The sequence below is a fragment of the Bos taurus genome, chromosome 3 (genome assembly GCF_002263795.3).
Source record: "Bos taurus isolate L1 Dominette 01449 registration number 42190680 breed Hereford chromosome 3, ARS-UCD2.0, whole genome shotgun sequence".
Classification (NCBI taxonomy): Eukaryota; Metazoa; Chordata; class Mammalia; order Artiodactyla; family Bovidae; genus Bos; species Bos taurus.
Window position 1 is genome coordinate 48,285,564 of NC_037330.1, and position 27,822 is coordinate 48,313,385.

Consider the following 27,822-nt stretch of genomic DNA (forward strand, 5'->3'; position numbering starts at 1 on the left):
AATCATGTTGGCTTCAAATATAGAGGGAAAGAATATCATTAAAACTTTATCTCTTTCCCCTAAATATGTTGAAGCACTCAGCAAATATTATACTCGGCCTTTTTGGCTAGGTTCATCAATTGCAAGTGATACCATCTCCTCTGCAAGTGAGGAAGATGGAATCATAAACAAGGGGCCTCACTCAAGGCATGCAATCACAATTAAAATGGAAATTTAAGCTGCCTCCCAAAACATACACTTCAACCAATATACTAGAACTGTAGTCTGCTAGTCTGCTCTACCCAGGGCTAAACTCTAACCCTGATTCTAATTACCATTATTACAGAATGATGAAATCTGAATTTGAAATTTGAAAAGGGGCCTTCGATTCACCCAGTTTAACTCCTCACTTTACAGATAAAAAAACAAACACCAGCAAGGTGAATGCACTTGGCTGAGATGGTTCCGTTTGGTGGCCCTTATACATGCACAGAGTAAGTGATAATGGCAGGTTTGCAATTTTTGCCCCTGTGAGTAACTGATCATCTGACCGATGTTCCTGGATGCTCCCCCCAAATTAGAGTCTTTGTCTCCAGCCTGTGCACCCCCTTCTGCCTGAGGAGCCCATGGCTCCTTTGGCACAGTGCTCCTAGGTACTCCTCATCCCAGCCAAACAGCCCTTCCTCTTTACATCTATCTCCAGCCAAATTTTACAGCCACATCTCGTCTTATCATTTTACCACATATTCAGTTATACCACTCCCAAAATTACCTTTCCAGAATTTTCAAAGAAGGGGACTTGTGGGGAGAAAGGAAAAGTCATAGGAATGATGGGCTGCATTTCTACTGAGGATAAAAGTTCGAGGACAGATGAAAATTCGAAAAGAATGACACAGACAAGGAAGGAGAAAGGATTTCAGAGAATAAAAAGAATAAAGAAAATGCTATGTATGTGTCCATTGTATAGGGTGACACAAATATTATCAAGAAAAATAAATATAGTGAAGTTCCTATACGTGGTATAAGAATTTTTACATCTTTTCTGTATTTAGAGGTAATGTACACATTGTTCATTTTAGATGCCTCTCTCTTTGTATATGTAGGGATATTGTGTGTGTGTGTGTGTGTGTGTGCATGCACACGTTTATGTGTACATACATGAGAACATACCTTAGCAGTGTTTCACCCACTGCCAACAATCAGATGCCTCACTGTGGAGCCTGGAATGAGGGGGTGGCCTTTGTGGGGCCGTGGCCCTAGTGGGTTGCCAGAGCCTGCAAGAGACCCCAAGTCCTGACCTGTCATTACCAAAAGCCATCATCATTCCTATTACTCCACATTTTCCCTGCTCATCCATCACATCTGCTATGGACCAACTGTCAGATGATCAGTTACTCAGAGGGGCAAAATTTGCAAACCTGCCATCATCACTTACTCTGTGCATGTATAAGGGCACTGAAAGGAAGGGAAAGTAGTAAAGAGGCTTTGATGAAGACCAGAAAATAGGAGAATAAAGGGTGACTCATCTCTGAGATGGCCTGATGAATGGGAGAACAAGTCCATTTATATTCGTTTAGAGGACATCTGAATCCTTGGAATTTTACCTGTGGCCTGCCTCCACTGACAGCTGTGCCTACTATTTTAATTTTGAAATTCAGCTGTTCCTTTGCCAGTCTTGACACAAGATTTTAGGCATGTTCTGAAGCATGACTCATCCCACTCTGCAAAGGCCAAGCCACCTCAGTATTCTATTCAATTAGTGCTCTGCTTCCTGATCTATTGGATATTCTTGGAGTAAGATGCAAGATTAAGACCATGGGCAATTTGAGAAGGTAGGAATTTCAGCCAAGACATTTGGCAAAAAAAAAAAAAAAACACTAAAGACCACATGAGAGGCCGCAGGGACAAAGAAAAAGAGATGAAAAAAATAACTGTCAAAGTTTTACTTAATCTAAAAAAGCCTATTGATTAGATAGCACCATCTTTTCCATTAGCAAGCAGGACTGAAATGTTTGCTGCATCTTCTGATGTGCTGGGACTGTGGGGAGAGATGGGGAGGAACAAGCTCCATAAGCATCTTAGAGATGATGGCATGTGAAAAAAGTCATTTTATCATCCATTAATTATTGTTCAAGTGTACACCTTACAGATTCAAACTTTTCCACTAAATAACTGTGATTTTATTTTATTTTTTTCACAAAATACAAAGCTTTGCACCACATTATATTAGTGTTCTACCACAAGAAAATCCCAGTGTTTTTTATTGGGGGAGAGAAGTGATTTATATATAAATATTGATAAGGATACTGATTTTATACATTCTTAAAATAATAAAATTACCATGACAAAGAAATGCCAACCCTGTATAACATGCAGATTATTGCTTATAACTTGCATATATTTACTTTAAACTGGCACACATACTAAGTATACAAACATTCCAAATTTTTAAGGGAAATACACAAAGATGTCCAGAAACCCCTCTAAAGCACAACCAGAAACAAAAAAGAACACTAAATTGCTATTTTAATTGCTGATAAATCTGAGTAACATTGATTTGTAAATTACCAAGTCTTACACATTCTGTAAATAAAAGTTCTTCAGCTTTATGGAAATACATTAGAAGGTGTGTTCTCAAAATGTTAATAAATGTATTTTGAAAGACTTCTAAAATCTTTGACAATTATATATTAATGTGATATATTCTCAGAGAAAAATTGTATATCACAATAGATGTCACATCTACTGAAGTTTTCAAGTAACTTCTTCAAATTAAATCTATGTCAAAAAGTTATTATTACAAAATCAAATAATTACCAAAATAGTCTCATAACTCATCCCAGGTACACGTTAGTAAGATAGTATTATCTGTGCAAAAAGTACTTGAGTAAAAAGTAGACATAATCATACTAGAAGCAAACCAAGCAAGAAACAGAAAAATACATAGCACATTTTATTTAGTTATATTTTTAGTGCTTCATTAACCAACAAGTAGCAAATACCTTAATGCATAATTACAGCAAGAATTACATAAAGATATAAAAGAAAAAACATGCAGATGACAATTAACGAGTTTTCAGCCAGAGGTATTTTTATCTTTAAGATTTTAAAACTGTCTACTCCTTGGAGGGAATCAGTGTAAACACTTTCTATGCAAACTAACCAATCTTTAGTTTCACTGCCAAAATATCTTCCAAGAAAGGTATGACCTTACAAAGCAGTAGTTTGAGGTCTGGGCTAAAAAGAGACAGGGCTCAAATCCTTGGGTGTTGTACTTTGGAAAACACCCTGAGTAATTCACTCACAATACGCTCACTTTTGAAGGAAACAGGACTGTGACTACATTTGCTTGATTAAAGAGCAAGACTCAATAATGCTGCAACATATCAGCACACCCTCCTCATAACATCCTCATAACACAGAACTACCTCAGTTCCTCCCTCACCTGTCAGAGGGTCTAAAGAAGAACATTTAGATAATTTACGGGCCTGCAGTGAATCCCTAGCTGAAACATGTTATAAAGCTCTTATTGCTAAACCAGTTTAAGGAAAAGACACCTAAAGATGTTTCTCAATAAAACTATAACATTATAAGCTTTGCTTGGTGTTATAAATAAGTATTATTAAATGTTAAATGGCTTCCTGTAGCCTCTTAATAAATTATGGCTTGTCTATTCATTACTGAAGCTTACAGCAATGTTTTTTTTTTCCCCCAATGAAAGAAGATACTAATGAACGTCTAAATTTGCCACAAGGGGCTGGGAAGCTTACACATTTGCACACATGCTAATGTGCTTCAGTCATGTCTGACTCTTTGTGACCCTATGCACTGTAGCCCTCCAGGCTTCTCTATCCATGGGATTCTCCAGGCAAGAATACTGGAGTGGGTTGCCATGCCCTCCTCCAGGGGATCTTTCCCACCAAGCAAAGGAACCCATGTCTCCTACATCTCATGCCTTGGCAGACAGGTTCTTCACTTCTGGCACCACCTGGGGAGGCCTCAAAAGTTGGTATAGAAAGGAGAGAGGTGCTGATGAGAGGGAAGGGCTCAAAATATTCAGAGAGAAAACTTTTGGATTGAGGGAGGAACATCATGGCTTTTAAGGGCAAAGCAGTCATACTATCTCCTCCAACCTTAGGTCTTGCTGGCTTTTCCTTGTCCTCACTAATATCACACATTTTAAGTCAGAATTTGCTTTCAGTACCCTTAGTGTGTCTGTCATTAACCAGCTGTGGTTAAGGCTAGGAAGGTGTGTGTGCGCCCGGGGCCTCTCATCACAGGAGGGTCTCCGGGCTATACTGGTTTGCACCTTTTGAGATATACTCTGCCACATTATGATAACATTATACCAGTTTGCTTCTTATAGAATCCAAAACACATAAATACATAATTTTCTATGAAGTATAATTGATGATGTCAACAATGACATGGACTTTCAAATTTCATTTAACAGATTAAACCACTTAAAGCCAATTGAAATGTATATTTACGTATTTGGAGTGAAGAGAAACCTAGAAATTGAAATTTATTCAAACACTTATTTTAGTAGTGTCTTTTGGAACATGTTTATTTTCCTTAAAACTGAAGTAGAACAAACATGAATATTACAACATACTTTCCCCCCTATATATCTCCATGAGAAGAATATTTCTAAACACATGATTACAATGTTGGTGTACCCAACAATACAGGGAAGAACCACTCTTTAAATGCCTAGTGCACCTCAGAGAAAATATATAATTTAAAAACTGATACTTTCAGCAAAATTTTTATTTGAGTCAAATAGGTCACTAAAATTTAGAAAAGAATTTGATTCAAACACCTATAAATTAGGCAGTTTTTTAAACTAGACCTTTACAACAGTACTGGGTCATCCACAGTATATGAGCCACCCTTAGGAATGATAAAAACATCATTATTTCTCTGAACAAAGACTACTCCATAAAATAACAAAACTAACAGTTGGAATAAATATTGAATTTCAACTTACTATGATATATCAAGACACAATTTAAGCAGGAATTCATTTCTCAGCACTCAGATTCATACTGAGATTTAAATAAATGCAAATGATATTCATTAAAAAGGTTTTAGACACAATAATGCAGACTCTATAAACTCAAGCTCATAGTTTTTAAATTCTCCCCAATAAAATATCTAATGCAGAGTTTATGATCTTGCATGATATTTAGTTGACTTTTACTCATTTTCAAATTTTTGAATGAACTTTTTATTTTCTAGAGTACTACATGTTCAGAGAACATTTATATAGTTACAGGTTGTCACTAACTTTTTTCTACAAAAATAGAGTTGCTTAAAAATTTATACCAATTTGTTTTCATTTTCTATAAATATTTTAACAGTTGTTTAATATCAGAATGTCTAATATCAATAGAATCATTTAAATTAATCCATGTAGTCAAAATATTTAATATGTAAAATGTCTAGCAAAAGTTTGTCATTTAATAAATGAAAAATTCATTATTTAATAAATGAAATGTTTTGTCTTTAACTACTTGTATCTTAGGCAGGTGGATAAAATCACAGAACAGCAAAGTATAGCTCCTGTAAAGATCTGACTTAAAGTAGCATGGCAGCTTATAGTGTCTTTTTCATTTCATATCTATTGTATGAGGAAGTACGTAGAATCTATTTTGGATATTTAATCTGAATGTTAAATTATCTGTCATACAGCCAGCATAAAATAAGAATTGCTGACTAAGGGAATAACAAACTTCAGTTCAACACATTGATACTTTAATTATTCTTACTTAGTCAGGGGCTATACTACTGAAAGGTGCTGTTGGTGAAAGTAAAAATAAAGTTTTAAGCATGAAATAACAACTGTAAAAACTGAAATTGCTATATGGAAACTCACTCATATTATATAGCATTATATCTTCTTCATATTGATGATGGGTTTAAAATCTGTGTTCAGAAACCACAGAAATATCTGAATAGTCAAAATTATTTATTTCACATTTTGTTTCTTTCTAAAGGAATGAATTTCCAAAATAGCTTTCTAATATAAGTGTTTTCCTTTTTGAAAGCCATTTTTCTTGCAAAAGAGCAAGAAAGGAACAAGATAAAACCACATGCTTTCATACTCCCTCTAAACAACCAATACATGTCTAAGTGCCTATGTGTAAAAGGGACTAAATTTAATAACAAATTATCAATGTAATATTAGTAAATCTGAAAACAAATACTTACATTTTATATTACTTTTAGCCTTTCAAAAATAAGTGCACTGGTATAAGCCAATCGATTTCAATTTATCATTTAGTTACTGACTGAGATTTCAATTACCTTCTTTAAATGTTCTATAACTTATCAGGCCCTATCTGCATTGGACAGCTGAGTCAAATCAAATCACATTAAATCAAAAGTCCTGAAATATCCAGCTAGCCTTCCTTCATCACCATAACATGGACAATGAGAATGAGTAGCACATTCTCATTCAAACTGAGAAACTGAATGGATTAGATCTTTTGGTTTGGGTTCAATTAAATTCAAGTATTTTCCATTGATTAATTTTTTTCCTTAGGTAAGAATGATCATTAAAGTCAAGTACTTGAGAAAAAGAAAGACAATAATAAAGACAATAATAGCTAACTATGTTATTTTATATTTGGGTTGTAAGGACCAAAACAAAAGCAAACATATACCCACATACACAAACAGAAAAAAAAGTCACCATTCATTTATCCTCACATAAAATAATAATATTGATAATCAGAATACTTAGATTAAATTATCTATCTTTTGCCTGTCTTTTAAGAAAAACAGAAAATCAAAGCACTCAAAATGCTAGCAAGCATGGGTGTAAATTGTGAGTAAAATATGAATACTGACTTATTTATTTAGTTTTTGCAGTTTTGGTCTCATCAAGAAGAGGCTTACTTTAGGAGCCTGATAAATATATATTGCACAAGACTATGGTGCTAAAAGATGTTGGGTTCAGAACTCATGGGAGGTTTTGAAAATAGAAATAATATAGTTTTCAAAGAAAAAAATGCAAGGGAAGCAGATAGAGACAGCAGTGTTAAAGCCTTTTTCTTAATGACTCCTCGTATTAGTCTAACTAGTCATCTAGAACATGCGTGTTTAGTAGGAAGAATTCATCTCTTAAGGAGCTCTATTAGATTGGTCTTAAGCTTTCCTATTTAAGAAAAAAGCAATAATTTGATAAAATGTTAAAAACAGATACAATAATGTCAGAAAAATCCAAAATTGTAGGAGATATTTCCCATGAAAACTAATTAGAGGTTCCCAAAGTAAGCAAAATATTTCATTATTAGTAGATGATAGCAAATTGAAATGAAAAAGACATCACATCTAATAGTCTAAGAAAAAGAACATTTCAATAATTTGGAAACCAAACTCTACTTCAGGAATTGACAGCCATAGTAAGAAATAAGCACAGTGCATCAGAATGTGGAGAGCTGTTTACAGACTTAAAGGCAGTTCCCATTCTCTCAGCAAAATCAGTGACATAAAACCAAGTGCACCAAATTAGCATAGTCATCTTTTCACAGAGAAAAGTACCAATGCCAGTGAACAGATTTCCAAAAAGATTCACAATCAATATTTATACATTTTTATTTTAATCTTTAAGATTTTATCCATGCTTATAATGCAGAAGAAAATTAGAAAATAAATCTTGAGGAAAAAAAAACTGTTTTAGTTTCTCTTTTCTAATGGTTAAGATAAAAAAACACTGAAAGTATGAATACCAAGTATAATTAATAAAGAAGCACAAGAACATGCCAAGAATTTATCCTATCAGAAGAGACACTGTGGGTAGTAATGAAGTATGCTTATCGATAGCCCGCTTTTAGTCAAGTTTTCCATTCTGAAGACTCTTTCTGGCTTTCTCTTGTCTTAAGAGAGAGATGACTTTGATGCACCCCTTTGAAATTTTGATCATCCACATGACATTCATCACATCCAAAACCACACAAGTAGAAATCCAGGAAAACTGAATTAAAAATCCAAGCCTCATGTAGGCTTCCGTCCCAAACACAGAGTACATGTAGCCGTAGTAAGGAGGTATCGAGGCAATCCTCACTACGAAGAACACCACCGTCATAAGGATTCCATTGATGACGTTAGCCTTGGAAAACTTAGGATACTTCAGAGCCTCAAAGAACCATCTGGAAAAAAATTAAAAGGAAACATCTCATTTATTCTGCATCTTTGAGGATTAATGGTTTCTAGTTTACAGTTTTTAAAATTCAGAACACCCCCCAATCCCTGCCCAAGATTCATTGGGTTGGCCAAAAAGTTTGTTCAGGTTTTTCCTAAGCTGGTATAGAAAAACCCAAATAAACTTTTTGGCCAACCCAATCTATGGCAAGTCAAAGGGCCTAGAATTGTCAACATAATACTGAAAAAGAACAAAGTTGACAGATTCACTTTCAAGAACTACAATAAAGCTATAATAATTAAGACAGCATGACATTGATAAACGAACAAATAGAACGGTGGAATAGAACAGAGAGTCCACCAATAAACCCACACAAATATACTGAACTTGCTTTTGACAAAGGTGTAAAAGTAATTCAATGGAGAAAAAGCAGTCTTTTTAACAAACAGTGATGGAACAATTGGATAGCTACGTGCAGAAAAATAAACCTTAGCAGAGACCTCACAACTTACACAAAAATTAACCTGAAATGGACCACAGACTTAAAAGTAAAATGCAAAATTATAAAACTTCTAGAAAAAAAAAAAACAGGAAAAAATCTGCATGACCTTGGGTTTGATGATAGTATTTTAGATGTAATACCAAAAGCACAATCCATAGAAAAAAATATCAATAAGGTGGACTTTGCTAAAATTAGAAATGGGCTCTGTGAAAGGCACTATTAAAAGAAAATGAAGAGACATCCAAACACTGGGCGATTGTTTACTAATACATATATGATAAAATACGTATCTAAAATATATATAGAACTCCTAAAGCTCAGAAATAAGGAAACAACTCAATTAAAATATGGGCAAAAGATCTTAAATACATCATCAGAGAAGATAAACAAAAGAAAAAAGTATATAAAAAAGATGTTAAACATCATTTGTCCTTAGAAAAATGTAAATTAAAACAAAGACATACTATTACACATATATTAGAATGACTAAAATCCAAAAATCTGACAATATGCATTGTCAGCAAGGACGTGGAACAATAGGAATACTCATTCACTGTTGGTGGGAATGCAAAATGGAAGCCACTTTGTAAGACAGCATTGCAGTTAAAATGTTAATCATATTCACAGTGCACAATCTAACTATCACACTTCTAGGTATTTTTTTCAATTGATTTCAAAATATATAGCCACACAAAAACCAGCATGCAAGTGTTTACACCAATTATATTCATAATTGCCAAAAACTGGAAGTAACCAAATGTTATAGGTTGGTTCACAAGATTATTCACAACATAGTATGTGAACAAATAAGCAAATTGTGGTACATACATACAATAAAATACTATTTAGTGATACAAAGGAACAAACTATCAATTTATGTAACACAACAGGTGAATCTTAAATGCATATTGCTAAATCAAAAAAGCCAGTATGAAAATTGTATGATTCCATTTATATGACATTCTGGAAAAAGCAAAACTATAAAGACAAAACAGAATAGTGACTGCCAGAGGTTGAGAGAGAGAAGGAGAGTGTAGAATGGGTGGGGCGTGGGCAGTATTTTAGAGTGGTGAAACAATTCTGTATGATACTGTAGTGGTGGATACATGACAATATGCATCTGTCAAAACTCACAGAACAGCATGAAGAATGTATGCAAGTTTTTAAAAAAATTAATAAATAAAATCTCCCAGGGGACCCCAGTCTGAAAATAGACTGTAAGACTAAAAACCCTATACATATAGGCACTGCACTCTAGTTAGTAAAACTATTATCTCAAGGGGGACAGGTTAACAATTTTGAAACCATTATGCATGTATATTGGGATTTAACAAATAAATTTGTCTATGGTGCAGTAGGGACCAGATTTCTCATTGTTGGAGTGGAAATTACAGAAAATTGAGTGTAAAAGGCTAGATTGTTCCATATGATCCTGGATTAGAGTTGGAAACTTCAGTATAAACTCATACTTAGTTTAATACAGATATAGATGGATATATAGAGAGAAATAATTATAGATATGTGTGTATATACAGGTTAATATATTTCCAAGTTGTCAGCTGGGAGGACATAGGAATAATGATTCCCCAGGAGCAGTGAGCACACCCAGGGCCCACATTTTGGTTTCTAATAGCAGTCTCCAATAAAAGGAAAAAAGACTCCTTAAGAAAAGGTGGATTCTAGGGGACACAGTATACAATAAAAATCCAGAATACTGTTTTTAGTATCAGAAACTAAATAAGTGCTCAAAGAACAAAATGATGAAGTTATTTTGTTCAAAGGGACTAAGAAACCAACTGAAAGAGCTCCCAATGGCAAAAGTTATAACAATTTGAACCAAATAAATATAGGTAGTATTGGTTTTAAACTCAAAGTAAAAAGTTGATATCCACGAAGTCATGGTAACATAAATGAATGAATGAGTGAATGAATAGAGAAGAAAAGATAAATACTCTGTACAGAATGATTGCAAACAAAATATGTAGATGCATCCTCAAAGAGTTCATGAAGCATAACTCTCCACTGTTCAAGAGGGGACCATGTGTAATGACTTTGTTCCAGGGAGTTCAGTGTAGAAGGCAAGTAGCGTAGAAATAGTAACTTTAAAAACTGAGAAATCTTACAAACTCTACCTCAGCCAGGTGAACAAGGTAAACACCAACAGTGATAAACCACGTTTATGCACGTAGTCCTGACATAATGGGATGAGAATGGCACACTACTTCTGTGGTCTTCCTCCAAAAACCCCATTGTTGTTGCTTAGTTGCAAAGTCATGGCCAACTCTTGTGACACCGTGGACTATACAGCCTGCCAGGCTCCTCTGTCCATGGGATTTCCCAGGCAAGAATACTGGAGTGGGTTGCCATTTCCTTCTCTGGGGGATCTTCCTGACCCAGGGATGGAACCTGTGTCTCCTGCATTGGCAGAAGAGTTCTTTACCACTGAGCCACCAGGGAAGCCTCCAGAAAACCCCATAACCTGAATCTAATCATGCAAGAGAAACATCAGACAAATCCAAATTGAGAAATATTCTACAAAATACCTGACCAGGACTTCTCAAAACTGACAAGGTCATCAAAAACAATGAACATCTGAGAAATTGTCACAACCAGGAGTCTAAAGAGAAGTGACAACTAAATGTAATGTAGTATCTCAGAGAGAATCCTGGAACAGAAAAATGACATTCGGTAAAAACTAAGGAAATCTGAACTACTATAGCCATTAGTTAATAATAATGTACCAATATTTATTCACTAATTACGACAAATGTACCATACGAATGTAAATATTAACACTAGGAGAATCTGAGTGTGGGGTATATAGGAATCCTTTGAACCCTCCTTGAAACTTTTCTGAAAGTCTAAAATTATTCTCAAGTAAAAAGCATATTTTTCAAAAATTAAATATTTGCTCTATTCTACTTTTTCCTCCTTAAAGAAACTATATTGCCTAATGTTTCTTCATTATATTGTAGAGGTTGAATTATAAAATGGAGTGAAATATATCCATGGATCTTAATATTCAATTTGACTGAATTAGTCATGACTAAACTAGAAACTGGAGAAGGCAATGGCACCCCACTCCAGTACTCTTGCCTGGAAAATCTCATGGATGGAGGAGCCTGGTAGGCTGTAGTCCATGGAGTTTCGAAGAGTCGGACACGACTGAGCAACTTCACTTTCACTTTTCACTCTCATGCATTGGAGAAGGAAATGGCAACCCACTCCAGTGTTCTTGCCTGGAGAATCCCAGGGACGGGGGAGCCTGGCGGGCTGCCGTCTATGGGGTCGCACAGAGTCGGACACGACTGAAGCAACCTAGCAGCAAACTAGAAACTGCTCAATCTCAGAAACCAAAAATTAAACTGTTAAAAAAAGACCTTAAAATATTTTACTAAGAAATTAAAATATGAAACAGAAATAATTTGTAGGATAAGAGAGATATTACAATTTATAACTATGTTGGGTGAAAAAAGAAGGAAGTCAAGGCAGCAATTTAGGTGCTGCTGCTGCTAAGTCGCTTCAGTCGTGTCCAACTCTGTGCGACCCCATAGACGGAAGCCCACCAGGCTCCCCCGTCCCTGGGATTCTCCAGGCAAGAACACTGGAGTGGGTTGCCATTTCCTTCTCCAATGCATGAAAGTGAAAAGTGAAAAGGAAGTCGCTCAGTCATGTCCGACTCTTAGCAACCCCATGGACTACAGCCTACCAGGCTCCTCCATCCATGGGATTTTCCAGGCAAGAGTACTAGAGTGGGGTGCCATGCTCAAATTAATAAAATAGTATCACAAATAGGAAAAATGTCACTGTAGCAGTAAAAGCAAGATTTTTTGCTCTATCCCAATCTCCTATCTTCCAGCCTTCTCTACTCCAAAGATTTTCCCCATCTGATCCTCAGTCATTCATTTTTGTGACTATATAGCCTCAATTTTAATGAAAAATGCTATACCTTAAATAATCCACCCCCGTATTTAAAAAAAAAAAATTTTTTTAATTTATTTATTTGACTGTACCAGGTCTTAGTTGCAACAGGTGGGACCTTTGATCTTCGTTGAGGCATGCAGGCTCTTAGCTGCAGCATGCAGGATCTCGTTTTCTGACCAGGGATTGAACCTGGGCCCTGTGCATTGGGAATGCAGAGCCTTAACCACTGGATCACCAGGGAAGTCCTAACCCATTCCCTTCTAAGTGTATTCATAATACCTGATATTTCATTTTATCCAATTCCATCTAAATCTCTTCATTGACTTCCACTCCCAAACCTGTCACTATCAGCCTCTGATTCACTTCTTTTCCTACCTACCTCAGTTACCTTCAGGACACACGTTGGCATCCTCAGCGCTCTTGCCACTTCATCCATCATACTTACCTGCCTATCATCAACTTCTCATCAAGTCAGCTTTCCTTAAGCAGAAAAGAGAGGGAAGGCAGGTACTACACTCTGCAGTCAGAAAGGCTGGGCTCAAATCTCCTTCTTCCACTTGGCTGCTGTGTTACCTCTGTTACTGACCCCTCTGTCTCAGTTTGATCTACAAAGATCATGGTGGATAATGATAGCACTCCGCCCCCTTATACAATGAAGTTGTTATAATACACAGTAAGAACTCCCTTGAACTAAAGAGCTCAATCAACAGCTATTATTACTCACCAATATTGACATTAGATAAATAGCACAAATATAGAGAGATCTGAACTGCCCAGTGTATCCTCAAATTTGCTTCATGTTCCTTTTACTTAACTTGACATTCTCCATAGAATTGCCTCCAAACCTCTGTCTCACCAATGAAGTCACTTTCCTTCCTCACTTAACTCTACCTCTCAATCCCAGAGGAACTGGCCTCCTCTGCTCTTAAGATATTAGTCCATCAACCATGGATTCCTCAAACTCTGACCTCAAGACCAAATCTTTTCAGGCACATCTTCCTCTACATTCAGAAGTGGTTTCTCTTGCTATCTCCAAGGCCAACTGCTCTGCACCTACACTCTGCAACCTTAGGCCATCAATTATCCCCTTCCTCTTGCTCCATCCAGCTCTCCATCTATAGGTTGATTCCTTCTTTCTTACCAACATGCCCAATTCTTCCTAATCCAAAAATCTCTCCTCCTCTGCTTGATTTCCCTATTAAACTTTTAAAAAGAGACATCAACAGTGTATTCACAGACATTCTTGCTATAACTTCACAACCCAGTACATATGATTGCTGCTGCTGCTGTTGCTAAGTCGCTTCAGTCGTGTCTGACTCTGTGCGACCCCATAGACAGCAGCTCACCAGGCTCCCCTGTCCCTGGGATTCTCCAGGCAATAACACTGGAGTGGGTTGCCATTTCCTTCTCCAATGCGTGAAAGTGAAAAGTGAAAGTGAAATTGCTCAGTGGCGTCCGACTCTTAATGACCCCGTGGACTGCATCTACCAGGCTCCTCCATCCATGGGACTTTCCAGGCAAGAGTACTGGAGTGGGGTGCCATTGCCTTCTCCACATATGATTGCGTTCCCCTACAAAAGAATGCAGGGGTCACCAGTGGCAGCTCCATAACAAGACAGTGGATTCATCTCAGCCTTCATCCCAGGTGACCTTTCTGTAGCATATGACACTGTCGATCATCACATTTCCTTTCTCCTCTCCTGGTTTCCATACTATTTCCTCTTCATTCCAGAGCTACAGTTTTTCAGTTTCTATTTCCTCTGCCTTTCCCTTAAATTTTTGTGTTTCCCAAGTACACTTCTTCCATATGCTGTACCAAGGCCATTGAATCTATTCCCAGGGGCCTAAAAGGGTTCAGAACAAGTTTCCCAAAATGTGCCACCACTATGGCATGCTGAATATTTTGTGTATGCGTGTGTGTTAAATTGCTTCAGTCGTGTCTGACTCTCTATCACCCTATGGCCTGTAGCCCACCAGGCTTCTGTGTCCATGGAATTCTCCAGGCAAAAATAGAGCTGAAAGAAATTAAGACCCAGCAGATTCAAGAAAAACTCCTACCTCTCCCTTAACTACCTGAGAGATTTCAGACAGGTGACCCAGCCACACAGAGAGCTATTACCAAGAGATAACTTTTCATCTGAATGACCTATCTGTATGGCAGGACAAACATCTAATTACCAACTATCTGCTCTCTTATCATCCTGTGAATATCCTCCTCCACAGATGCCTACACCATGCCTTAGTTCAAGACGGCTTTATAAGCCTCTATTGCCAGTTTGAACTTGGATCTCATTGTCCTGTGGCACTCCCATATATATGTACTTAAATCTGCTTTTTCTCCTGTTAATCTGCCTTATGTCAATTTGATTATTAGATCCACTAAAGAACCAAAACTAGTAGAGGAAAACATTTTCCTCCTCAAAGGCTCAAACACCCTGACACAAATCTCTGGTTTCAAGTTCTCTCTTATATTCTACTTGTAGTTCCATATTTCTCAGTTATTGCTGAGCATCCTTACCTGACAAATCACACATTCTCAAATATGCCTCAAACCCAGCACACCTAAAACCAATACCCTACTCTTTGCTTAATCTCCCTTTCCTCCATGACCACTACCACAGAAATCTCCCAATATTAATCAATGGGATCATCATCAACTTAGCCAAGTCAGAAACCTGGAGTCACCCTAGACTGTTCCTAGTCTTGAACCAAGCCCTATTCATCTTATCTCCTAAGATTCTTCCTAATCCTTTTCCAACTTATTCCATTACACCTGTTGCCATTATAATTTTTGTCATTGGTGTCTCTTACCTAGATGAATGCAATAACCCAACTGGTCTCCTGTAACCCTATATTTCTAGCCTTTTCTCTTTGATCTCATAACTCCTAGATTGTATTTAGCCTAGACTGTTTCCTATTCTCCAGCACTTTACACATTTTCCAAATTTTTGGTTGTCTGGAAAGGTGATTATCTACAAATCTGGACTTTAAGAACATGTGCTTTGGCTTTACTGTACAATCATCGCATTTACCTTCAGCCAGTTTCTCCATGTGACTGGTGCCTGATCTTTAAGCCAGTCTCTTTCACAGGAAAGAACTCATGTATTAATTTTTAGGATAAAATAATATTTATATAATTGTTTTTCTCTTCCTTACGTCAGAAGAACCCCTTATGTTTTTGGAATGTACCTCTTTTTACCTAAGTAGAACACTCTTTCATTCCAACATATATAGGCTAACAGTTTTTGAATATATGTATTGATGTTGAGAGGGAGAGGAACAGGAGGAAGCAAGAAGATATGCTTGTGGGAAGGAAGGAGAGTGGGAACACACTGTCTTTCCCCACCAGCCACAGCTATTACTCAGATGGGTATAGGAGAAAAGATGATAGACTGTCTGTGCTTGTAACCCTCCCCAACTCCATATAGAAAAATCTATCTTTGACCATTTAGCACTTCCTCCTCCCTCTGTTCTTCTAAATGCACATGGACTTTTCAAGTTTCCTAGGAATGAATTGTGCACTGTGTGGTACTAAGCACACTCAGTGTAAAAACAAGATATTAGTGGGTATAATTCACATTTGGAAAGATGAGCCAGAGCTACTTTCAGATAGAGAAAGAAAGGAAAAAAGAGGATGGGAACCAAGAATCTATCCACCAACAAGGTACTGGTTTGGTGAATTTTAGGAGTTGAGAGTCACAAGTGTGAGCTCTGGGAAACCTACAGGGTCCCAGAGATATTTTAAGTTCAGGAGGAATGAAGAGAACAAAAATATCACAAACCAAAGAAAAAAACTATGGAAAATTTCATTATAATCTCCTTGCTGCTCCACTATACCATTTCTAGCTCATATTCCAATCCCATTTCTCAGTTCTTAATTTCTTCAAGACTCAAAGATTTTAAATAAAGGTAGAGCATAGCTTTCTACTATAAAATTAAAGAATAAGTTATATTATCTCTAATATTATGATTTCTCAAAAAGAGTTTCAAACAAAAACATTAAAGTTCCTTTAAGTGTCAAAGATAAGTTCCTCCTGCTTTAAAATCTCAAATCCGAATCACTGTCAAGATACAGATATTGCTAAAGCTAAACTGATCACCTCTTGGGAACCATTAATTCAAAAAGCAATTAAATGGCTACTAAGTACCAGACAACAGGAGGACACTGGACGATGCAAAATTCAACAAAGTTTGGCTGTTGACCTAACAAAACACAGAGATAAGTAAAAAGAAAAAGTTTACTTTACAATAATTAATCATAATGCTATAACTGTGTGTTGCTATTGTGCCACACAAGTAAGGGACACACAACCCAGCCTGGAAGACATGGGGTTTCTTGTTGTGCTCAGTACAACAACTCTTGGGCTGACTTGTAAAGAAAGAGCAAGGATCCAGGAGACCTTTCCAGCATAGGGACAGTGGGGCAAAAGAAGAATTTGAGGGGAATACGGCATAAAGAAAGAAGACAGCTCTACCTGCAGAGCTTTCTATGTCACATTACAGAGCTCAGAGTTTATCCTGGAAGCAGAGGAATCACTCAGAGGATCTAACCAGGGGGGCGGTACGTGCTCATTTTTGTGTGGAGATCACCGTGGAAGGTAATAATACAGCAGAGAAGGAAAGGGGAACAGGACTAGAGACAGGCAGACTGCCTAGAGCAGAAATCAGTAAACTTCTTCCCTAAAAAGCCAGAGAGTGAACACAAAGCAAGGGGCTCTGGAAGCCATACCATATCTGTTACAACTAATCAACTTGGCCGCTGTCATGGGAAAGCAGCCATGGTAAACAAACACACTAGGCTGGGCCCCAGTAAAGCTTTATTTGTAGAAACAGGCAGCAGGTTTGGCCTTCAAGTCTTAGTTTGCCGACTCCAGTCTAAAAGAGCACTGTTCAAAGGAACTTTCTGCAAGTTCCTTTGAACTTGCAAGTTCAAAGGAACAACTCTGCAGTAATGAAATGGTCCACAGATGTTCTACTCATTTCTGTAGACACACAGGGCTATGATGCACTGGAAATCTTACAAGTCACGCTAAAGAACTGAATTTTTAATTTCATTTCATTTTAATTAAATATAAATAGTCACATGTGTGGCTTGTGGCTCCTCTACTGGACAGTACAGGTATACCAGCTAGTTTAGGAGCCCAGACAAGAGATGATGAGCTAGGGCACTGACAGCAGAGATGGAGAGGAGGTGGCCAAGGCAAGAACCATTTAGGAGGTGATGTGGCAGGGCCTGGGATGTACCAAATACAGGTGAGGGAGAAACAGTCAAAGAGGATTCCCACATGCTGAGCAGAGATAACGGAGAGAATGGCCAGGTCACAAGCTGAACAGGAGCATGTAAGAGAACACAGAGGGAAATGTGTTGTATTCTATTTCAGACGTGTGGATTCTGATGTGCCACCTGGGAGAAGAAAACACTTGACTACAATGAAAAGAAGTAAGCAATATTAAATATGCTTTTTTATAGATAAAGCAACTGCAGTACAGGAACGTTACATAACTTGGCCAAGGTCAGAGCAAGTAAGTGGCAAGGTTAAATTGCAACTTGAGTTTCTATGATTCTAAAATTCTGACATAGTTCATTACGCCACACTGAGCAAATGGGTAATAGCTGAAACCTTGAAAGCACAATTCACTCAGGGGAAAGCACGAAGAAGGTCAGTGGGCCCAGAGGAACACCGGCATTTAAGGAACTATTACATAAAAGACTGAGACAGGATGGCCAGAGCACTGCAAGAACCAGTGCGGTGTCATGAAAGAGAAGGGGAGCTGTGGCATTAGAAGGAGATGGCCAACAGTATCAAGTCCACAGGGAGATGCAATGAGACAGGCACCAAACAGTGTTCACTGGATTTCGCACATGCAAGTCATTGGTACCTCTAAGGAAATCATTCTAGCAAAATGACAGAAGAGGAAGCCTAGTTTTAATGCATTAAAGAACAAAAAAGATACAACCAAGTAGAGAAGGCAAACATAAACTACGCACTTCCAGTGTTGACTAGATTTCAGCATATTGAATCTACACTACATTTAGCACTTGTTGCACATGTAGTGAATGAAAAGCACTAGGTCAGGTGCTTTACACATGTAAGTAAATATACAACCAAACATACAACCACAAAGAATCTTCACAATAAACTGTAAGGCCGATAGGGATCATTATCCCCGTTTTATAGGTAAAAAGCAAAAACAAAAACAAAAACAACAGAGGCCCAGAAAGATGAGACAATTTTCCACTCACATACAGTGGGAAGCGGGGCAGCTTGGATTTGAATCCAGGTCTCCTGCCTTCAAAGAACATGTTCTTTGCTCTCTATACTTTCACGTCATCGGAGTCTTTAAAAATTGCAGAAGAACTCTTATTTTAAAATTTTCAAATGGCCAAGGCTAAAGAACTTAGTGTCTTCTTGAAGAAATAAAAATTAAAACATACGAAACACTGACAAACAAAATAAGATAGTACATAATTATCTGGGAAAGAAAAGTTTAAGCAACAGATATGTAATCTAATTTCTTCTGTTTGGGTGTGGAAGGACCATCGTTCCCACCTTTGGCAAAAAAAACAAGTGATGAGGCTAACTTCTTGGTAAGCATAATGATGGTATTTGCAGCAGAAGAGTCTTCATGCTTGGAATGCTTTTAGGATACATGTAGTCTACAGTTGCTTATAATAAATGAACCTAGAGTGTACAGATATATGGGGTCTGACCTCCCTGGGGAAGGTTACATAATCTATGTAACTATTTGAATATTAAATGGAGATATTTCATAACCAAGACAGCTACTTTATGTCAGCAATATGAACCATACATATCACTTAGAGACCTCATAGGTAACCTCATTCCAGAACGTGCCCAATGCAAAAAAAACTTAGGGAGGCTTGCTGATGGTCCTGAACATCATCATGCTTTGCCAGTGCCTCATGATTACTTGTATCCTTGGGATTATTAATAAGGCTTGATACAGGGTAAGCTCCCTAATGCACATGAGTCTGATTTGACTCTCAATTCTCTGAGGTATCTCTGCACTAAGATACAAAAAGCTACATGTAATCGTGGGAGCTTTCCCTGGGTTTGGGACTTTGACCTAAAACTTGAAAGATAGGCAAATTTTTCAAAGACGGAGGGAAAATGGAGGATATGAATAAAGGAGGAAACGTGAGAAAAATCCACAGGTGCATGAGACAGTTTAAAGGTATAAAACTAACTCTAATGAGTGGTAAGAAATTAGGCTGGAGACATGGAGCACATCACAGAGAGCTTCAAAAGTTCAGAGAAGACTCTAAAGAAGACACAGCATTTAGTAAGAAAGTAAGGCACTGAAAGTGGGACAAGAGAAAGATGACTTGGAGGCACTATGAGGAAAGGACTGGAGAGTGGGTGAATGGAGAGTCAGGAAGTCAGTTAGACCGCTATCAATCACCCACGAGATCCTAAAGGCCCTAAACTAGGATCATGCGTATGGAATGAAAGGAGCAGCTAAACATCACACAGAAAAAATTACAGCAGACTCTGTTAAATGACAAGATAATGGTAAGAAATGATAATAATAAAGCCATTGTCAAAATGAGAGGTAGGGAGACAACTACCTCCCTCCAGGAGGTGGAGCTTAATTTCTCCCCAGAATGGGTTACATACTTCGTGCCTTGCTTTCAAAGAAGAGAATAAGGAAAAGGAAAAACTTCACAGCAGAGAAACTTGTCAAACACCACCTCAACCACACGGTGGACATTCACACACCCAGTGATGTCACATAGATATCATACAGCTCCTGATACGTGACAAGGGCAGTTCAGTTCAGTCACTCAGTCCTGTCTGACTCCTTGCAGCCCCATGGACTGCAGCACGCCAGGCTTCCCTGTCCATCACCAACTCTCCAAGCTTGCTCAAACTCATGTCCATCGAGTCAGTGATGCCATCCAACCATCTCATCCTGTCATCCCCTTCTCCTGCCCTCAATCTTTCCCAGCATCAGGGTCTTTTCAAATGAGTCGGTTCTTTGCATCAGGTAGCTAAAGTATCGGCATTTCAGCTTCAGCATCAGTCCTTCCAATGAGTATTAAGGACTGATCTCCTTTAGGATGGACTGGTTGGATCACCTTGCAGTCCAAAGGACTTTCAAGAGTCTTCTCCAACACTACAGTTCAAAAGCATCAATTCTTTGGCATGCAGATTTCTTTATAGTCCAACTGTTACATCCACACATGACTACTGGAAAAACCATAGCCTTGACTAGATGGACCTTTGTTGGCAAAGTAATGTCTCTGCTTTTTAATATGCTGTCAAGGTTTGTCACACCTTTTCTTCCAAGGAGTAAGTGTCTTTTAATTTCATGGCTACAGTCACCATCTGCAGTGATTTTGGAGTCCCCCAAAATAAAGTCTGTCACTGTTTCCATTGTTTTCCCATCTATTTGCTATGAAGTGATGGGACTGGATGCCATGATCTTCATTTTTTAAATGCTGAGTTTTAAGCCAGCTAGTTTTAAGCCAGCTTTTAAGTGACAAGAAGGGCACTTCACCTCTATAGGACTCCTTTCAAAAACCTATAAACTTTGCCTAGTCATGAGAAAAACAGGTAAATCTAGACTGCAGGATTCTACAAAATAACTGGAGAGTATCCTTTAACAATGTTAAGGTCATGAAAAACAAGGAAAGACTAAGAATCTGTTACAGACCAGGGTAGATCAGGGAGGAAGACTGACAACTAAATGCAACGTGGCAGCCTGGATTGAATCACAGAACAAAAGGAAGACACTAATAGAAAAACTCGGGGAATCCAACAGTCTGGAGTTTACTTAGTAATAATGAGTCAATGCTGGCTTAGTTTTGACAAATGTTCCATGTAAGATAATAATGTAAGATATTAACAAAAGGGGAAACTAGGTGAAGGGTATGTGGGAGTTTTTGTGTAATTTTTGTGACTTTTCTGTAAATCTAAAATTAAAAGATTCTTTTAAAAGAGGGACAACATAATGTTGGTATCAAAATTTGGGAACAGGAGGAAGTTGGTATCAGGGATATTAACTGGACCCAAGATAAATCCAGTAAAACAAAGTATTGTTATACCACAAAGGGAGCTGGGTTCAAGAGCCAGGGTCACCACCAATCTTGGCTTAGTTTCCTTCACCTTTCCAAGGCTCAATTTCCTCATTTGTACAATGGTGATAATTCATATCACATATTCTCATTTTTATAGCTAGGATCTTGAGGAAAACATTTCCCTAAACTAAACAACCCAAGTATAAAATAATTAATGATATCAGTAACCTACCGCTGATTCACAAAAGGGCTGGAAAGTTCTGCAAGCAGGCGGAAATTCCCAACATACACCAGCACACCATCATTCTGGGTGATAAATATAAAACATCATGTCAGGGTTAACATTCTTATCAAAATCTCCAATCATTGAAGAGACATTCAACAGCTTCTTGGCATAAAACAATGATCAATATAAACACAAACCAAGTCTGCTAAAGTGATCTTCTTTATGAAAACTTAGAAATGTCATTAGAATTCTACAGTATTTTTTAAAGACAACATATTGCACACTTATGTTCATTTACGTACATAATGTTCACTCAGACAGATTTCAAGCAGTAGTCTCATGCTGAACTAATAAATTCTGCAAATAGCCATGAGTAACAGCGTTCTCAAATTACCATAGAAATAATGATCATGGTAGTGTGAATTTCAAAAGTTGAGTAATTTTATAGGAATTAAATATCTAATAGGAATGTAGTTTTATATCCATTAGACACACCTTAAAAATTTCCAGAGTGTGCTTCACTTCCTAAATAACAATAAAAGCCTATGAGCAGACACACACTTGCCAAATGTAACAACACATGTTAAACCTTATCTATCATATTTGACCTGAAAAATATATTTGTCAATCAGAAGATCCTATAGCTAAAACACATACTTTGGGGACCTTTCTGAATTTAGAAACATAATGCTTAGTACATTTCACTAATTTAATAACAAGAAAAGTATAATACTGTTAATAACCATTAGAAATAAAACCAAAAGTATACATTCCAAAAATGTTATGTAATTTTAAAAGTGTTAATAGGTTAATGGAATCATTATAGCACTTCCAATTAAATCAGAATTATGATTATACACCAAAAGAAATAGTTCCACCTGCCCTCAAAATGTTCCCAGATGGTGCTAGTGGTAAAGAACCTGCCTGTCAATGCAGGAGACATAAGGGACATGGGTTTATTTCAAAGTTGGGAAGATGCCCTGGAGGAGGGCATGGCAACCCACTCCATTATTCTTGCCTGGAGAATCCCATGGACAGAGGAACCTGGAAGGCTGGAGTCCATAGGCTTGCAAAAGAGTCAGACACGACTGAAATGACTTAGCATGCATGCCCTCAAAACATGAGATATACAACTTCAGAAACATTTTTCCCACTGTTTATAGCACACTGCCTTCCAAATGGGAACAATATAAAGCAATATTTTAGAAAATGATAATGAATGGGACTTTTTATTTGAAGAGTCTTAGTTCTTCTCTATGTAAGTTATTTTAGGGGTTATACATTGAGAGCTGGGTTGCAAGAATTACTTTTTCCAAGATAAATCTAAAACTAAAATTTTTCATCATCTCAAACTCGCTGTCCTTAGTGAAACTGAAATGGGTTATGAGGAAGAAGAAAGGACAACAGAGAGATGAAGACAAGAGCCAAGATGAGTCTGTGCATGTGGAGGGTAATGGGGAAGATGATTGTCAACATTTTAGAGGCGACTGGACACAGCCACAGCAGTTCAAAAACACATAACAATCCATGGGAAATAACTATCCACATGTGTTGTTACGTTAACACAGAAATATGTGTGAATTTGAGATTCTATATTATTCTGCACTATTTACTTTTCTGTTACAATAAATGCTTTTATTTAAATAATAGAACTAGTTAATATCAGTAACTAGTAATTAATAGTGGGGCTAATCAAACAAATCAAATTGTGGAAAAATATATTTTTATAATGTTTCTGATCTTTTGTTTCTCTTTGATATTGAAATTTAGTAGATTATATAATGTTTTCAGAAGCATAAATGTAAGACTTTTTAAAAGAAGAATGCAAATACAATAGGACTAAACAGTTGTTACCCATATTTAATAAAAAAAAATTATATCTTTTTATCCATGACATAGTAGGATATTTTCACTCTTTATCTCCTTTTCCAATAGTACCTTTCTGAAATGTCTGCAGCCTTTAGGATATCCTTATCTTTTGCAGGATTAAAACAACTACAGTTAAATACAAAATTTACTTTGACTTCTAACTGTGCTCTTAGAGGTCCACATTACTGGTATCAGTCAAATATGATGATCTCAAGCTAAATATTTTCTCAATAAAGTTGTTTAAGCATAAAATACATAAAAATTTACTTATTAGCAATAGCAGGCTTTTAGAGTTATAAGAATTCAGTTTCCAGCTCTCTAACAATATCCATTCACTTTGTAGCTACAGGCTTGTTCTGGTAGACCAGCAGTTTGCAAGATCATTTGTATGCATAAATTCATCATATATGCCATCTATTTCTAAAATGTCTAAAACACATATCATTTTAAGATACCCTAGAGCATACTCAATGAATTCCAGTAAGTTATAGTCTTAGTATAAAAAAATTCTATTTAATGAAGCTACTCTTCTCTGGTAACATTTTTGAGTTCTGAGGCAGTCTTATTTCCAAAAACCTGAGCCAGTATTTCACTCCATAAGTTTTCTCATTTCGTTGTATGCAATTTCACAATCTGCACATAACATCAAACGATGCAGGGACTGATAGTTCACCATTTTCTAGCTCCTTATGGCCTCTTCAACTATCATCATTTTGGAGAACCAGTACATAAATATCCGTTTCACTGCAACATTTTTATGCATTCTCATCCTCAATCTATTTCCAAACTAAAGGACATTCCTCTTGCCTCACACTCTGAACATATGCTTGCAGAGCAGGCCAACATTTGCTGGCAGCAGTCATAGCTACTTGTAGGCTCTTGTCCACAAAGGTTATCTCCTTCCATCTCCATAAAGTCAAATATCTCATTAAGTGTTTCTTCAGGTTTTGAGTAAATGAAAGATGAACAAGAACTTTCATTATGAAAGCTTCAGTGTCACAGGTAAGCAAATCACGTTCCTCTAACAGGATTGTATACAAGATGTAGAAGACATCTAGCGGGAAATATCTTTTCACTTTCCTTGGTAAGAAGTTTATAGACTGAATGAAATTTGCCAAAGTTGACAATAGTACTGTCTGCTATAAAATGTAGATAGATGAGCAAAATCTAACTTGTTTTTATATATCAACAATTTTCATGTTTTATGTGGTTTCTTTATAATCTTCACAGAAATCAAAAATTCAGTTTGAAAATCCATTTTTCAAATCAAAATACCAAAGATGGAGGGGGACACCTTTTTGTTGCTGTGATTCAATAAATCATTTGATAAACTGCAGAAAGAATGATCATTGGTAAGATCTGACAAATCAGCTCTATATAAGAAGCCATCACATCTGTTACCAAAATTTCCCCCTTCTTTCACCTACAGAATATTTTAGTTGCACCTTCTGAATCAGGAAATCCAGCTTTACTCAGTTTCACAGAGCAATCAAGGGGATAAAATGTGTACATTCATGTGGAGTATCCAAGCTAAGTCAATGCCTGCTATTTTCATTTGAGCATTGGTGTCTTTTTGCAAGACGAGAAAAGCACAGATTAAGATGTATCTGCCTGTATTATTCCAGACCTGCGAGATTTGGTCTCTTCAGGTGCTTTTACATCCTCTTCTCCAGCAGGCATGTGTTGGTGGCTAGGGCTGCCATAGCTAAGTACTGCAAACTGAATGCCTTAAACAACAAAAATGTATTATCTTACAGTTCTAGAGGCCAGAAGTCCAAGACCAAGGATCAACAGGGCCATGCTCCTTCTGAATGTTTTACGGAAGAAGTTATTTTAGACCTTTCTCCTAGATTCTAACCATTCCTTGGTTTCTGGCAGCTCAGCTCCAATCTTCATATGACGTTTTCCTTGTGTGCATGTTGGTGACCAAATCCCCTTTTCATGAGGACACCAATCATATTGGATTAAGGACCAATACTACTCAAGTTTGCCTGATTTTCACTTAACTAATTATCTCTGTAATGACCCTATTTCCAAATTAGGTCATATTCTGAAGTACTGGGGATTAGGATTTCAACATACACATTTGAGGTGAGGGTGGGGCAGGGGACACAATTCAACTCAAAATTCTTTTATGCATATTGTGCAGTATGTTCTGCCTTGGTTATCCAACTTCCTAATTGTTTTTCTATCCATCTATGATAACATATCACTATACACAATAATATATACTATGTATATTTCCATATATAAAAACTACTATAACCTTCTTTCTTGGTCATGCTTGTGGCAGTTTGGTGGTATCATAACTGTTGTCATTTTCATTATCTACTCTTAGAAAAAACGGTCACAATATGTACAGTGCTAATAAATTAAGCTAACACTGTTTCAAAAAAATATAGCATTAATCCAATGGGCAAAGTCAAGGATGACTGTTATGGTTCATGATTACAACACACTTAAGTTGCATCATTCGGAGTGATGTGACAACAAATGAACCATTATTGAGAACTGCAAATCATGGTTGCCATGATTTTTTTGCATCACAGGGAGGGGTTTCATGAGATGTAGGATTTTTGATGGTAAAATGGTAAAACCAGGATAGACATAGGCAGGCCACTCCTAACTTTATTTTATTATGAATTTTATTATAATGAATTTCAAATGGCAGGTGAATGTTTTCATTTTAATATGTAATAGGAATCACATTCCCAGCTAGGAGATGTGGAAATGAATAAAGAACAAGCATCTTGCCTCTCTTAAGTCATCCAGCAGGAAAAAAAAAAAAAGCACTTTAAAGAGAAAAGGAGAAAAAATTTCACTCATATTCCAGGTTCCTGGATAGTTTGTGGGCTTATTTTTAGTTTGAGTGATTTGTTTCAAGTTTAGGTGAGTTTTTTCAAAAGAAGTGGTCAGAATAGTTAAATTAAGAAAAGGTCAGAAAAATAAGAAATTGTATTCAATGACAAACCATTCAAATAAAATTCTGAAGTTGAAATGCTCTTCTTTTCTCTCCTTCCATAGTTGAATTCTGTAGTGAATAGGTTAAGGGAGAAAAGCCTTGCAAATAGTATAAAGCTACAAACAATATGACTGGGGCCACAGAGGACAGAAAATGAAATGAAAAAAGTTATTTTAGTAAGATTGTTACTTGAACCAGATGTAAAAATCTTGGAAATATTTTTACTCGTATAATCTTTCATTATAATAGATTCAGATATATAATAAACATTTCCTACTTTTCTTAAAGATAAATTCTCTCATTCATAACATTGCCTTTCCCTCCTCAGTTAAAGGCAGCTCCTCATTCAATCCATTATTCTTAATGATTTTCTTCTTCTTTGATTAGTTTTTTTAAGTCTATGCTATTCTAGAAAAGTGTATCCAATGTTTAGAGAATATGATAGTCCATACTGCTGTACTGTGAGTTAATGCGCTCCTACGGTCAGTCAAAATCCTTGCTTAATTACTCACTGTGTCTTTCAACTACAGTTTTTCCAAAGATGAGATCCAATTCTAAAATTTATTTTTGTTTAATTTGAATTTTATGCAACTTCAAAAATATTTAAAAGACACCTCATAGTCATGTAAAATACTGAAATGATAATAGTAGCAATACCCTTAATCTTAAACCTTAAAAGAGAATTCTATGAATTACTCTCTAGTTAACTTTTTAAAAACAAAAAAATATGTTCATGACATATACTATGTCTAAGACTTTTTTGAGAGTTTAAAAGATTACTTCTTCCAACTCCTTTCGATTTGGAACAGAATTAAAAATACCTATTAATCAAATATCAAATATCAGGTTAAACCTGACTTTATGATATTCTTTAAGTATTAAAAGTTACTAGTAAAAATAGTATTTTTGGTACATTGTTTTTATCTAAATATGGCCAAAATACAAATTTTTCACATTTCGAAAAATTTCCTCTAGATTTTCTTTGAAAAAAATGGGCATAACATCCTGACCTTTCTCTTAACTTCTCTTACCTCTTTCTAAAGAGAATCAGTTAGTTGTAAGCCAAAGATTCTCAAAATGTGGTTCCCAGACTAGCAGCATTAGCATTTCCCAGGAACTTGCTAAATTTGCATATTTTATTCTTGGACCCCATCCCAGACCTACTGAA

At 36.6% G+C, this 27,822-nt stretch overlaps 1 protein-coding gene across 4 annotated transcripts in view; it reads right to left on the reverse strand.

Moving 5' to 3' along the window:
* Positions 1-2,148: 2,148 nt before the first annotated feature.
* The window catches only part of TLCD4 (TLC domain containing 4), a 70,359-nt gene continuing 44,685 nt past the window's right edge, over positions 2,149-27,822 (reverse strand). For all 4 annotated transcript variants that reach the window (XM_024990064.2, XM_024990062.2, XM_059885073.1 and 1 more), the window contains 2 exons: positions 21,830-21,903; positions 2,149-8,135 (listed from right to left, as the gene is read on the reverse strand). In XM_024990064.2, coding sequence (XP_024845832.1) covers positions 7,817-8,135; positions 21,830-21,903 — 393 coding nt within the window. In that variant the 3' untranslated portion in view covers positions 2,149-7,816. The remainder of the gene's footprint in view (positions 8,136-21,829; positions 21,904-27,822) is intronic.